The 14,568-nt window shown below is 41.4% G+C and overlaps 1 protein-coding gene across 2 annotated transcripts; it reads left to right on the top strand.

Annotated features, from left to right (window-relative positions):
* Positions 1-813: 813 nt before the first annotated feature.
* Positions 814-14,545, top strand: APC6 (anaphase promoting complex 6). 2 transcript variants are annotated; one of them, XM_048715875.2, is made up of 16 exons: positions 816-1,320; positions 2,023-2,157; positions 2,233-2,306; positions 2,501-2,540; positions 3,087-3,132; positions 3,629-3,708; positions 3,821-3,993; positions 4,074-4,199; positions 4,455-4,529; positions 4,819-4,944; positions 5,749-5,818; positions 7,844-7,926; positions 8,492-8,605; positions 12,796-12,895; positions 13,899-13,934; positions 14,219-14,545. In XM_048715875.2, exons 1-16 carry the CDS (start codon positions 940-942, stop codon positions 14,309-14,311), a joined length of 1,752 nt encoding a protein of 583 aa, XP_048571832.1. In that variant the 5' UTR covers positions 816-939; the 3' UTR covers positions 14,312-14,545. The 2 variants fall into 2 exon arrangements, with proteins under 2 accessions (XP_087374824.1, XP_048571832.1); XM_087518698.1 differs by lacking the exon at positions 12,796-12,895 and having other exon boundaries at positions 814-1,320.
* Positions 14,546-14,568: the final 23 nt, after the last annotated feature.

Genomic DNA, 14,568 nt, shown 5'->3' with positions numbered 1-14,568 from the left:
CCTTCCCTCGTCGGAGTCGAGCAAGTCTTGCTGCAGTAGACAGTTGAAAAGTCGTCGTGCTAAGGCCCCATAGGACCAACGCACTAGAACAACAAATGCCGTCAATGAAGAAAAGCGCAGAACGGAAGGATCCAATTCGTAGGCACACGAACACAAACGATTAAATACCGAATCCACGTGGATCCACCGAAGACGAACGCCGATCGGATCCTATGAGATTCGTCCGAGACGAACCTCCAACACGCACTCTGACGATGCTAGAAACACCACCGAAACAAGGGCCAGGCCACATAAAGCCGCCGCCTCGCATCTCTGAGCAGGACATAAACTCTAACAAAAGTAAAAAGAACATAAAAAAGGAGCCCTCCCTCCAACAAGAGCTGGATCCATCGCGCCTCCATGGTCCTAAGACCACAGGAGACGAGGTAGACCGACGGCGGCGTCGGTGGGAGGCAGGAGAAATCCTAGCACGCTGGGTGCAGGTACTAATGGCCGCCGTGTGCATGGTCTTCTTTCTGTTTTATTTCTTTATATTCTTTTGTATTGCCACGATGCTTGATGAATGTAGATTGGAAATTTTTGAGAAAAATACCTAGATCAAACTTATTAGAAAAAATCACATCCAAGTCCCGTTGCCGTTTCAAAAAAGACACACAAGTTTTCCTTTCTTGCTCAAATTGCCCCTTCATCAAAATTGCTCAAATTTACTTCAAGTTTAAATCGACGAGGAGCGAAATCCATCCGGATCTGACGTCGTCACGCAAACCCGCGGCTAGTCCCGAGCTTCCGACCGTTCCCGTCGATCTCTATCGTTCTTTTCTTTCTTCCGCCTCCATCAATCAAAAAGTAAAAATAAATAGCAATTCTTCGTTTTCTTTCTTTTCCAAGATCAATCCTTCATTCTCTTTTAAGGAACCACACTTGCGAACCCTAGTTCGAATGTTGGATACAAAATTCGGTTTCCCTCCCTCCTCCCCCGCAGCCGCGCCCCCATCCCGAGCCCCGGCCACAGGCGCAGCGCCGAATCTCAAGCGGAGGAGGCGAGAGGGCGAGGGCGACGCCGGCGCCGACGCGGACATGAGAGAGGAGGCGGTGGAGCGGCTGCGCGGGGTGGTGCGGGACAGCGTCGGGAAGCACCTCTACACGTCCGCCATCTTCCTCGCGGACAAGGTGGCCGCGGCCACGGGCGACCCCGCCGACGTCTACATGCTCGCGCAGGCGCTCTTCCTCGGCCGCCACTTCCGCCGCGCGCTCCACGTGCTCAACAACTCCCGCCTCCTCCGCGACCTGCGCTTCCGGTTCCTCGCCGCCAAGTGCCTCGTGAGCTCCACTCGCCACTCCCCCTCCCCCTTTCTTTTTCCGCTCCCGCATTTCGTCGAACGCGTCGCGTGCGTCCCGATTAAATCCAGTTTCCCCTTCCCCTGTTTCCTTTTTCTTTTAAGGATGGGCGTGTCCGCGCGTTCGGGCTTTCTTGCCCGTAGTTTGTTTGACCTGAAATTCTGTCAGGCGCCACTAGGTAGTTTTTCGGTCTAATATCTCGCGGGCCTTTTCAAGCATTCTGTAAAATTCGCTTGTTCTGCTTTCTGCAGGAGGTGTTTTGAGTCTGATTTGGCATTTTGTTACACAGGTGCTCCCCTAGTGGCTACATCTAGTGGTTTTGTTTCTGGCTTGTATAGAATCCCTAATGTGTTTTTAACTCTTGATTGAGTTGATCTTTCTCCCTGCAGCTTAGGATGGAAATTGGATTCCCTATGGGGAAAGGATCGAAATACCTCCTTGTAATTAGTCATTTAGTCTGATTTATTTCTCCAAATCCTGGCACCATGAATGCACTTAAGCTTCACGATCTTGTAAAACATTGTCTAATTCATGATTTATAAACAATGCTTTATGAGTGTTATAGAAAGATAGATTCTTTCGATGTTTCTTTTTTCCCCATCGTTTTAGTTTATTAACTTAGCGACATGATTTGCATTTTATGTTCTCATCTGCTGTATGGCTCACATTTTCTTTATTGGTCAGGAGGAATTGAAAGAATGGCACCAGTGTCTGATGATGCTTGGTGATGCCAAAGTTGACGAACATGGCAATGTTCTTGATCAGGATGATGGCAGTGACATCTATTTTGATAAGGACGCAGAAGATCACGAGATCAATGTGTGACTTCTCTTCTATTTCTCTCTGAATAATTGCTTTCACGGTTTCTTATTATTTTGACTCGTGCTTTTCCAGATCAAATCAGCTATATGTTTCTTACGCGGCAAGGCGTATGAAGCACTGGATAATCGTGATCTTGCTCGGCAATGGTGAATTCAGCAACTTCCATTTTCCCCCCTTACATGAAACTGCCTGTGTATATTCCAAAACAGTATTACCAGCTTCAGTGTGTTCAGCGTTATTGGCGATTCATTTCTTTCAAGTTTTTCTTTTTCGTGCACCTTTTAAGTTGAGTGATAGTTTGGTTAAGCAGATGTGGTGACTCTGTCTGCTGTTATGTCAGGTACAAGGCAGCAGTTAAAGTTGATCCGTTATGTTATGAGGTGAGAAGAATCATCTGACTCCATAAAGATAAGATATTCTGATGCTTGTTAGCTTTGTTGATTAAATGAATTGTCCCTTATAATTAATACCACATAAGAAAAATACCTGTACCTTAATTGTATTTGAATGCCAAATTCTATATCTACGAGTACATGCCATGAACCTGATTTTTTTAACCATTCTATTGGTTTTGCACTTGCCTTAACATGTCTAGTTGGGTATCTGAACCTTCTTATGGGCTTGATGCGCTGAGTCAGCTATGGCCCTAGGGACGATGCACTTTCTAGCATTGCAAATAAAATGCCGTAGGACAATACCCAACCTTTTATGCCCTGAAGCTGATTTCAGAATATCATGGATGTGGGTCATAGTTGTATAATTCTGCTACTTGTTGTCGTGAATGATAACAAAATAATTCTGTTACATCCTAATCTGTTATTGATCTTCCCAGCAGCGGAAAACACCATTAATCATCCATTGAAATTTGGTGTTTTATGTTATTTTCATTTGGTATGATCCTAACTGTTTTGTAATATACTTGTCAGGCTCTCGAATGCCTTGTTGATAACTACATGTTAACGTGCGAGGAAGGTAAGCTTTGAAAGTTCAAATCAGCCTTTTCATTCTTGTTTTGGGGTCTATCTTGAGGTTTGCTTATATCATGCATTGCATGCTATAGTTATGTCTTGCATTCTTTGCAAATAAGTAGTGCATTTGTTGTAATATTTGCTTATGTTGTGAATGCCAGTTTTATGTCTTGCATTGCTTTTCAAATATGGACTGCATTCATTTGGTATTTGCTTGCATTATTTTTTCTTTTGTTAAAGTTGTGCACTCAGTGCTCTCATCATTGTAAGTATGTATGGGCTGGAAAATGCCGGATATGTATTAACTAGATAAGCTTGACAAAATCGGTCCATTCTTCTGTCTGTTAAGTGTCAAGTGCATCCTTTGGGATATGTCTGTTGATCATCTTATGTCTACTGTTATCATTTGGCTAGTTTATAGAAGAAATTTTTTTACCTGCAATTTCCTCTTTAGTTCTCACCTTATTGAACCCAAAGTATGATGCTGCACTATATTTCAGAATCTGAGTTATTGGCCTCTCTGAAATTCGGGAAAGAAGACGGGTGGCTGTCAGCATTCTACTCATGTTTGATTAGGAAGGTACTCAGCTGAATAATTATACCATGCTATACATTGCACCTGAATATACAACTAATCTTCTACCTCTTTATTGACATTTTTGTTGGTCTTGGTTTCTTTTACTGCCTTTTAGCATGAAAAAGAATATGTAGTGGAAGCAAAATTCAAGGAACTCGAACGCGAATCTTGCAGTATTTCTTCAAGTTCTGGTCAAATGATGAAAAATAACATCGATGTTTTGGCTTGCAAAGCTGAATACTACCATCAGAGTGGAGAATACCAAAAATGTTTTGAGCTCACATCTGTGTAAGTTGGTAACATTCCTGTTTCATTTTGTTTCCTCGACTAACGTTGATTTAACATTCTTATGATAATGTTTCTCTCAGTTTACTTGAAAGGGATCCGTTTCATTTAAAATGCACATTAGTGCATTTGGCTGCTGCCATGGAGCTTGGGCATTCCAATGATCTTTATCTCTTGTCATGCAATTTAGTGAAGGACTATCCTCAAAAGTGAGTATCTACCTTAATAATTGACCGAGCAATTATATATGATAATTTGTAATTTTTCTACATGATCCCATAAGACAAACTCAGCAGTTCATTTGTGTATCAAACAGTTTGAGCCATATAATGACATTCTTATACAATATATGCATCTTCCTACAATCTACAGTATCTCAAACAACAAGATATATTATACTGGCAGCTTGTAGTCAACCATGTGTAAAGCATATATTTCTAATTTGTTTTCTGAACCATCTGCAGAGCTATTTCCTGGTTTGCTGTGGGGTGCTATTACTACTGCATTAAGAAGTATGATCAAGCAAGGAGATACTTTGGGTAAGCATATTGTCCTGTAAAGTTGTCATCACTGTCTTCATTTGAAGCTTTGTTATTCTTCATTTTTTTCACTCCGCACTCTTAGTGTGGAAACATGATACTAATTGCTATTTTTTATGTCTGGAAGAACTCTGGCACTTTCTTTGTTCTTTCTCTTGTGTTTCTTGATTAGAAGAATAGACATAATGCTCCCATTTCTTCAGATAATTCAGGATATGTTTTGGGATATTCAATTGTGCCCTCAAAGTTACCAAATGTACTCTACACTAATATATGTGTTTCCTATCAGCAAAGCTACAGGGTTAGATGGCACATTCCCTCCTGCTTGGTTTGGTACTGGTATTGCTTATGCTGCTCAAGAGGAGGGTGACCAGGCAATGGCTGCATTTAGGACAGCAGCTAGACTATTTCCTGGGTCAGTAACCCCTTTATTTTATTTGACATTCCAAAGTAACTGCTGATCTAAAGATCAAGTATTTCCCCCCTCTTATTCTGCTGTACTCCATGGAAGAATATTATTCTACTTTAGTTGACATCTGTATACTTCGTGTCAACCTTGGCCTCGGCTAGGCAACGTGCCACCATTTATCTCATAGGAGTACAATACAAGTAGTGATTATTCACACAGTTCATCTTGTATTTTGAGTATTCAACTCCAGACCGTGTTGAACTTCTCTCATCTCTTCAATTATGTCATGGATGTTTTTGTCTTTTTTATTCTGAAATCATGAAAAAAATTGCGGCACATGTGACAAGCTCTTCTATATTTATTAATCACAATGCTATCTAGATATTGATTATGAGAATTGTTCATTAGTTCCTACCTTTTATTTTGGGGTATAAGAGCATCTGCATCCCTACTTCCCTAGACACTAGAAAACACTAGAAGTGAGAGAAATTGGCTATCACTAATGCTAAAGGATGTGATAGATGCTAAGATAAAAACCTTAGCGCCATCATTACGCTTGGCACCTAATGCTAAATATAATTTATGAATTGTTATCTGACTCCTTAGGACCTATATAGGTGGTGCTAAGGAATGTGGCTAGAGAAGCTAGGAGAGGTAAATAGAGCGAAAGCTAATTTGTCTGCTTTAGAGTCTAACTTATAGGCACTAGTATGCAGGTCCTCTATGTATCTCTTATTTTGCTTAGTAATCTACACTGTACTTGTTTTTGTAGCTTTCATCTTACTACTTTCATTTTAATTTACATTTCAGATGTCATCTCCCTACTTTATACATGGGTATGCAATACGTGCGGATGCATAATTTCAAACTTGCGGAGCAGGTATACTTGAGGTTGCTTAGTAGTTTAAATTTGCTTGCAAAACTCTATTGTAACTGAGGAACACACCTTGAGCTAGCGTTTCTTCTCATTTACATTTGATACTTCCATAGTTTCACGGAAACTGTATGGATTAATGCCGATAATGGAAAAATACATTTAGGCAAATGGAGATCCAAAATACATTTAGGCAAATGGAGATCCAAATGCTGATAGCTGTTGGTCAAATACATCAATGTGGATTCTTGGCATGCTGACATTAAGTGAGCGATCATATTGTTCAAGGAAGTGATACTTGTTGTAGCTCATGGTGAGATCATATGTAGTGCACCGACCAAACTTGTGCACTGGGCTCACCTGTGATTCTTCACCTGTTGTATTGCATGAAACTCAACCTGCCGTCCACTTCATCTCAATTTCGTCTAAGTTCTAGATGAAACTTAGATAAGTTGGACCGTGGATCCTGTTAGATTAAATACAAGGTTTCTTTTGCAAGTATGATGACAACCAAATCCCAACAAGATAGACAGCTGGTTGATTTTGATAAGAAAGTTCTTGTTGCAAAAATGGCAGCAGCCAACGGATCCTGTTCATCTTTTCTGAATCCAATGGATTGAGAGTCAACGGGTGTACTCTGTGCACCAGTTGGCTTGCTGCACTTGAGATGTCCTTGTCACGATGAGAACTATATTTGTAGTGTTAGAACCAGACCTGAGATGGAGGCAGAGAGGGTGAGCTGAACATGAGTGTTATTTTCTGAAGCTGTAGCTTCTTCAGCATGCATATAGGCACATAAATATAGTACATAGATTAGTTGGTTTATGAACCGGCTTTCTCCCCTAGCTGCTATTTCTAGAGTAACTAGTATTTGCATTATTTTCTAGCGGAACTATTTACTTAAACTTATAACATTTAAACATGGGAAAACATCAGTTGGGAACCCAAATGGAGGGCAACCTACATTGAAATGTATGGAATTTTAAAACATTTATCATTGTCTATAGATATAGGAGAGGCCGTATTCTATTTCCAGGCAAATTTCAAGATCAAGATCAATCACATTCGAAAGCTAGAAAGAAGATTTTTTTATTTGGATGAGTACTGATTCATCCTTTTTCTTGCACTAGACCTTTTTCATATCTTCTACTGCCTCTGTCCCGAATTACTTGTCGTAGAAATGGATGTATCTAGAACTAAAAATACATCTAGATACATCCATTTCTGCGACAAGTAATTCGGGATGGAGGGAGTACTTCCTTCCGTTCACTATTATAAGATGTTTTGGATATTTCAATATGACTACATACGGATTGAAATGAGTGAACAAACACACTAAAACGTGTCTACATACATTCGTTTTAGAAAAAAGTTAAAACATCGTATAACAGTGAACGAAGGGAGTGCATATGATGAGCTTGACTTGAAAATTTTATATGGCTATATGGATGCTCCTTCGCGGTCCTGTTATCTACATTTTTTCATAACATTCACACATGGTTTCCACAAAGTTTACACTCAAGGTGGGTTCCTTATGATACTTACCCGATCTTGCAAAGTATCTGTCCTGCTGGCTACTAAATACTCCCTCCGCCCCAAATTACTTGTCGCAAAAATGGATAAAAATGGATGTATCTAGAAGTAAAATACGTCTAGACACATCCATTTCTCCGACAACTAATTCCGGACGGAGGGAGTATAATGTCCTCATAAATGCAGTGAGTTCATGCCCAAAATTTTTAGCAAGTTGAATTTGAATCAGGTGGATATTGAACCGGGAAATTGAGGAATCTATGTATTTGATTTTTTCTCGTGCTCGAGCTTCTTTCATTTCAGCAGCTCTGCCAGTTTATAACTCCTAAGTTGACTTCTAAGATCTGAAATTCTTGTAGTCGACAAAGGATGCTGTTACTTCGATGGCACCATTTACTGCCACCACTAGCTTGCAGTTACCTTATAAGCTCATTTGCAATAAGCAAAGTTTTTTTGGTTGCCATTTCTTATTGATTCAGTTTGGTTTCTGTGCTGCAGTTCTTCATGCAAGCGAAGTCCATTTGTCCATCGGATCCACTTATATATAACGAGCTGGGTGTTGTAGCTTATAATATGAAAGAGTAAGAGCACTTCTCTGTTCTGAAGGCCTTTCTTATTCTAGTATGATGTACCCACCAAATACTTCACTTTAACTCTATACAGTTCGCCCCAAGAACAACTTCCCTAACGTCTGGCTAAAAGCTTATACAAAAATGTCATGTTAAGGCAGTCGAAAAAATTGCATTCATCACGGAGCTCCGGGACATCGTGAAATACACCAAACAAGAAGTTGTTAAAGTCTCAATGATGTTGCCCATGATGTAGATATTGCTTTTTTAAGTAGGCCATTGAAATTTTGAACACTTTTACGTGCATTTTGAACAAAATTCTTGATTTGGCATGGAGTCTTATGTGCAGAGCATGTTTGAAGTGGGGCAACCCCACAGCTCGCGCATGCACACATTTAGATTTAAGATCATACACATGGTCTGTGACGAATATTGTTTTCCTTTTTCTCATGCACTTCTCCATTCAACAGGCTTATGATATTTCATCTTGTTGGATAGAAAGTAACAAAGTAATTTCAGATATTTTTATGTGTTTTTTGCTCTTTAGACTTGATAATGTTATCTGTTCCATGTTTAGGTATCAAAATGCAGTTCAGTGGTTTGAGTTAACCCTGACTCATACTTCATCGTCCTCGAATGAAATGTGGGAACCAACAATGGTGAATCTTGGACACGCACTGCGAAAACTGAAGTAAGTGAAGACGCTGCATCCCATTGTTATGTTTTAGTCTATAAATCCACTGGCTTTTAACCTGTTTATGCTAGCTGAACTAGAGACTTGCCAAGACCAATCTCATTTACATGCTTCATTGATCATTGCCATTATATGCTAGTGAACAGAAAAATGCAAGGACATATAAAATGAAGTGTTGTATTTAGTTGACACATCAGCAGTTGCTCTGTAAACTTCTTAGGGTCTCTTTGGAACGCAGGATTGAGAAAGACATGAATAGGAAAAATATAGGAACCTGACAGGGTTGGCAGTGTAGAACAGAGGATTATAAAACATAAAAAAACTACAGGAATAGTCGTTTCAATGAACTCAGGAAAAACGTCTCGATCCTAAGCGGTTGAGTCTTAAAAAGAGGTTGGAGTGGATGTTCAAATTCCTATGGAATTGAGGCATAGGAATCCATTCCATAAGAATTTGGGTGTCATCATTCCTTTGATCCAAAGGCAATCAGTAGGAAAAATTCTAAGGGATTGGAATCCCATAAAGTTCCTACAAAATTCGTACAATCTAAAGAGGGCCTTGTCGTCTACAAAATAAATTAGAAAAATATTTTTGGAACTATTACTTGACTATGCATGAGTGCTTTTAATTCTGTGGTATTGTTGTAGAGCCAAAATGAAGTTATGAACAACAACAACAACAACAACAAAGCCTTTAGTCCCAAACAAGTTGGGGTAGGCTAGAGGTGAAACCCATAAGATCTCGCAACCAACTCATGGCTCTGGCACATGGTTAGCAAGCTTCCACGCACCCCTGTCCATAGCTAGTTCTTTGGTGATACTCCAATCTTTCAGGTCTCTTAATGGACTCCTCCCATGTCAAATTCGGTCTACCCCGACCTCTCTGAACATTCTCCGCACGTTTTAGCCGTCCGCTATGCACTGGAGCTTCTGGAGGCCTGCGCTGAATATGCCCAAACCATCTCAGACGATGTTGGACAAGCTTCTCTTCAATTGGTGCTACCCCAACTCTATCTCGTATATCATCATTCCGGACTCGATCCTTCCTCGTGTGGCCACACATCCATCTCAACATACGCATCTCCGCCACACCTAACTGTTGAACATGTTGCCTTTTAGTCGGCCAACACTCAGCGCCATACAACACTGCGGGTCAAACCGCCGTCCTATAGAACTTGCCTTTTAGCTTTTGTGGCACTCTCTTATCACAGAGAATGCCAGAAGCTTGGCGCCACTTCATCCATCCGACTTTGATTCGATGGTTCACATCTTCATCAATACCCCCATCCTCCTGCAGCATTGACCCCAAATATCGAAAGGTGTCCTTTTGAGGCACCACCTGCCCATCAAGGCTAACCTCCTCCTCACATTTAGTAGTACTGAAGCCGCAAATCATGTATTCGGTTTTAGTTCTACTAAGCCTAAACCCTTTCGATTCCAAGGTTTGTCTCCATAACTCAAACTTCCTATTTACCCCCGTCCGACTATCGTCAACTAGCACCACATCATCCGCAAAGAGCATAGACCATGGGTATCTCCTTGTATATCCCTTGTGACCTCATCCGTCACCAAGGCAAAAAGATAAGGGCTCAAAGCTGACCCCTGATGCAGTCCTACCTTAATCGGGAAGTCATCAGTGCCGACATCACTTGTTCGAACACTTGTCACAACATTATCGTACATGTCCTTGATGAGGGTAATGTACTTTGCTGGGACTTTGTGTTTCTCCAAGGCCCACCACATGACATTTTGCGGTATCTTATCATAGGCCTTCTCCAAGTCAATGAACACCATATGCAAGTCCTTCTTTTGCTCCCTATATCTCTCCATAAGTTGTCGTACCAAGAAAATGGCTTCCATGGTCGACCTCCCAGGCATGAAACCAAACTGATTTTTGGTCATGCTTGTCATTCTTCTTAAGCGGTGCTCAATGACTCTCTCCCATAGCTTCATTGTATGGCTCATCAGCTTAATTCCACGGTAATTAGTACAACTCTGAACATCCCCCTTGTTCTTGAAGATTGGTACTAATATACTCCGTCTCCATTCTTCTAGCATCTTGTTTGCATGAAAAATGAGGTTGAAAAGCTTGGTTAGCCATACTATTGCTATGTCCCTGAGGCCTTTTCACACCTCAATGGGGATACAATCAGGACCCATTGTTTTGCCTCCTTTCATCCTTTTTAAAGACTCCTTGACCTCAGACTCCTGGATTCGCCACATCAAAGGAGTTGTCCAGTTCAATGGTAGAACTCTCATTCTCCCCATTGAACAACGCGTCGAAGTACTCCCGCCATCTATGCTTAATCTCCTCGTCCTTCACCAAGAGTTGGTCTGCTCCGTCCTTGATGCATTTGACTTGGCCAATATCCCTCGTCTTCCTTTCTCGGATCTTGGCCATCTTATAGATGTCCATTTCGCCTTCCTTCGTGCCTAACCGTTGGTAGAGGTCCTCATACGCTCGACCCCTTGCTTCACTGATAGCTCGCTTTGCGGCCTTCTTCGCCATCTTGTACTTCTCTATGTTGTCTGCACTCCTATCCAGGTATAGGCATCTGAAACAATCTTTCTTATCTTTAATCGCCTTCTGGACATCATCATTCCACCACCAGGTATCCTTATCTTCGCTTCTTCCCCTGGACACTCCAAACTCCTTCGAGGCCACCTTACAAATGCAAGTCGCCATCTTCATCCACACATTGTCCGCATCCCCTCCTTCCTCCCAAGGGCCCTCCTTAATGACCCTCTCCTTGAAAGCCTGAGCTACCTCCCCCTTGAGCTTCCACCACTTCGTTCTAGCGACTTTGGCTCGCTTATCCCGCTGGACACGAATCCGAAAGTGGAAGTCAGCAACCACCAGCTTATGCTGAGGTACAACACTCTCTCCAAGTATCACCTTACAATCTAGGCACGCACACCTATCTTCTCTTCTCGAGAAAATGTAATCAATATGGCTAGAGTGTTGGCCACTACTAAAAGTCACCAGATGTGATTCTCTGTTTCTAAAGAGGGTGTTAGCTACAATCATGTCGTAGGCTAGAGCAAAGCGTAAGACATCTTCTCCTTCTTGATTCCTGATGCCATAGCCAAAGCCCTCATGCAACCCTTCAAAACCTGTGTTAGATGTACCCACGTGGCCATTGAGGTCTCCTCCTATGAAGAGCTTCTTGCCAATCGGTACACTCCTAACCATGTCTTCCAGGCCTTCCCAGAACTCCCTCTTGGTGTTCTCATTGTGGCCTACTTGCGGGGCATACGCGCTGATAACATTGAGAACTAAGTCCCCAACTACCAGCTTGACCAGGATAATCCGGTCCCCACGTCTCTTGACATCTACCACTCCATACTTGAGGCTCTTGTTGATCAAGATGCCTACGCCATTTCTGTTTGCAGCCGTCCCCATGTACCACAGCTTGAAGCTGGTATCCTCCACCTCCTTTGCCTTCTGTCCCCTCCACTTGGTTTCTTGGACGCAAAGGATATCGACGCCTCTCCTCACCGCTGCATCAACTAGCTCCCGAAGCTTCCCTGTCAGAGACCCTACGTTCCAGCTACCTAAGCGAATCCTCCTAGGCTCGGCTAGCTTCCTTACCCTTCGCACTTGTCGAGTCAAATCCGAAGACCCTTGTTCATCATTTTCCACTACATCCGGGCGCCGATGTAGCGCGCCACCGAGGATGCGACGACCCTATCCTCGCTCACTTGCCACCGTATCCGGATCAAGATACGGCACGCCACCAGGGGGGTGACGGCCCGGCCCTTGCCCATTTGACACCACACCCGGGTTCTGATGTGGCGCGTCGTTGAGAGGGTTACGCCCCAACGAAAATCTTTTGGGTTTCATCTCCATAAGAGTGGCTGAGTTTTTTATGTTGGCTCGCCAAGCCTATCGCAACCCTCCTCCTTCACCCGGGCTTGGGACCGTCTATGTTGAAACAACATAAGCGGAGTTAAGTTATCAACCTTATCATAATTTACTTAATATACAACCCATACATATAACCTAACATATTTTCATATTCTCACATATAGAAGCTTTTCTTTTGGATAAACTAAATCATTGGTATTTTGTTTCTTGTTGTGCATGGATTAGTACAATTAGGATGACTAGTCCTTTTTATTAGCTCTGATCAAAATGTATTAAAAAAAGAGATCATGTTATTTCCCAACTAACACTTGTTTCAACAGGCAATATAAAAAAGCAATATCATATTATGAAAAGGCGCTCACTTTTCCAACAAAAACTCTGAGCGCATTTTCTGGTCTTGCTTATACTTACCAACTTATGGTATTTCCCTGATCCTCTTTAATTTATTGTTTTGTAAAATGTTATTTCTACTGCAATGATATCCTCCTAATTTGTTATTGATAGAACCTGGAAGATGCAGTATGTTATTGATCATATCGCTTTGCTCATGAATAATTGTTTTATATCCATAATTTTGAAACTTGAAAACTTAGGCTCATATGCAGCCATATGGTTCTGTTACAACTGCCTATTTTGCACCAATGTGCGATATAGCTACAGGAACACTGCATTTCCCAAAAAGAACTTTACAGGGATTCAGCGAGTATAGGGTGTTGTAGAGAGGGGAATGAGGGGGCAGCAGTTAATGTTTGTGTCTGGGTTGGGCTTGTGCTGTAATTGGTAGTGTCTTTTAAGTTGGCCTATAAATTCGTATTTCCGAGTCGATGATCCTGAGAGTTGATTTTTTATCCAATAGAGATTGAGTAGTTGCGCATTTTGAAGCTGTACAGAACTTGGTCGACTGAGAATTATAAATTGTTATTTCTTGGGTGACTTAGAAATAACAACCTATTCTTTCTAAGTTAAAAAATACCAGGGATACTTTGAGATACATGTACCTCAGTGTACCCCCACTCTTCTCTACTGAGTGCCAATGATTAGATGTAACCGTGGACCAGTCCATCATGACGGGATGCCATTTGTAAGAACTTGAGAATAGTGGGGCACTTGGTTTCAAAAGACCCGGGTGGGTACTGTTTTCAGTCACTATTTTGGCGCAGGCTCATTCTGGTTGTAATTTAAGCTCACTAACAAACTGAAACAATCAGGCAGGAAGGAGTTTAGAGTTACACACAAATATGTGCACTTGTAATTTGAAAGGAAACAGTATTCTTTAAGAAAAACTCCTGGTTTCAAGAATGAGAACGACGTCCTTCATTTATTTGTCCAACTTTGACACTTTTGACTGTTTGAGCTTAAGTATTGATAGTCATTTATTTCTGTGTGCACATTACTTCTAAAAATATTTGTTTCAATATTACAGGATGATTTTGAAGCTGCCATAACTTACTACCACAAGGTGAGTTTTTATGTTCAGCCTTGTTGACTGTAAATGTTTTCATTGAGCTCTATCATCCAATAAGTTCGGGCAACAAAATGACTTTCTCTGTAAAATATATATTCACTGAAATCTCATTTTGTTTCCACGTCGTGTATAATCCATGGTTCCGTAACAAGGAACCAATAGAACAACAGACATGCTTCAAATTGGAACCAGCATATATTTCTTCAGTTTTATTATGCTTTTGTCAACAAGAGGTTGGAGTTGGACTAGGATTTTTCTTACATCTGCGTTTCTTTCAGGCTCTATGGTTGAAACCAGACGACCAGTTTTGCACTGACATGCTAACATTAGCTCTCGAGACCAGTTGCCAAAGCACCGCTCGGAGAAAATAGTTTAGGCATGATAGCTGTTTGCAAATTGCAAAAGCGCTGTTGTAACTTAAATGGGTGTTGCTCTGACATCAAATCCATTCATTTGTAGCCAATTGTTGTAAAGTCATATCTGTAGTATGTAATCGCTCTCAAGTTCATATGTAACCACCCAGACAGATTCTGGATTTGTGGTGCAATATTGAGATTTTGCTGAAATTTTCCAATGTAAATATTACAATTACTTTTCACAGGCAATGTCGTCCATGAATATCCTGTAC

This window comes from Triticum urartu, chromosome 4A (genome assembly GCF_056163025.1).
Source record: "Triticum urartu cultivar PI428250 chromosome 4A, HENAU_Tu73, whole genome shotgun sequence".
NCBI classification, from domain to species: domain Eukaryota; kingdom Viridiplantae; phylum Streptophyta; class Magnoliopsida; order Poales; family Poaceae; genus Triticum; species Triticum urartu.
The sequence above is the reverse complement of the archived record's forward strand: the minus strand, read 5'-3'. Positions and strand labels throughout refer to the sequence as shown.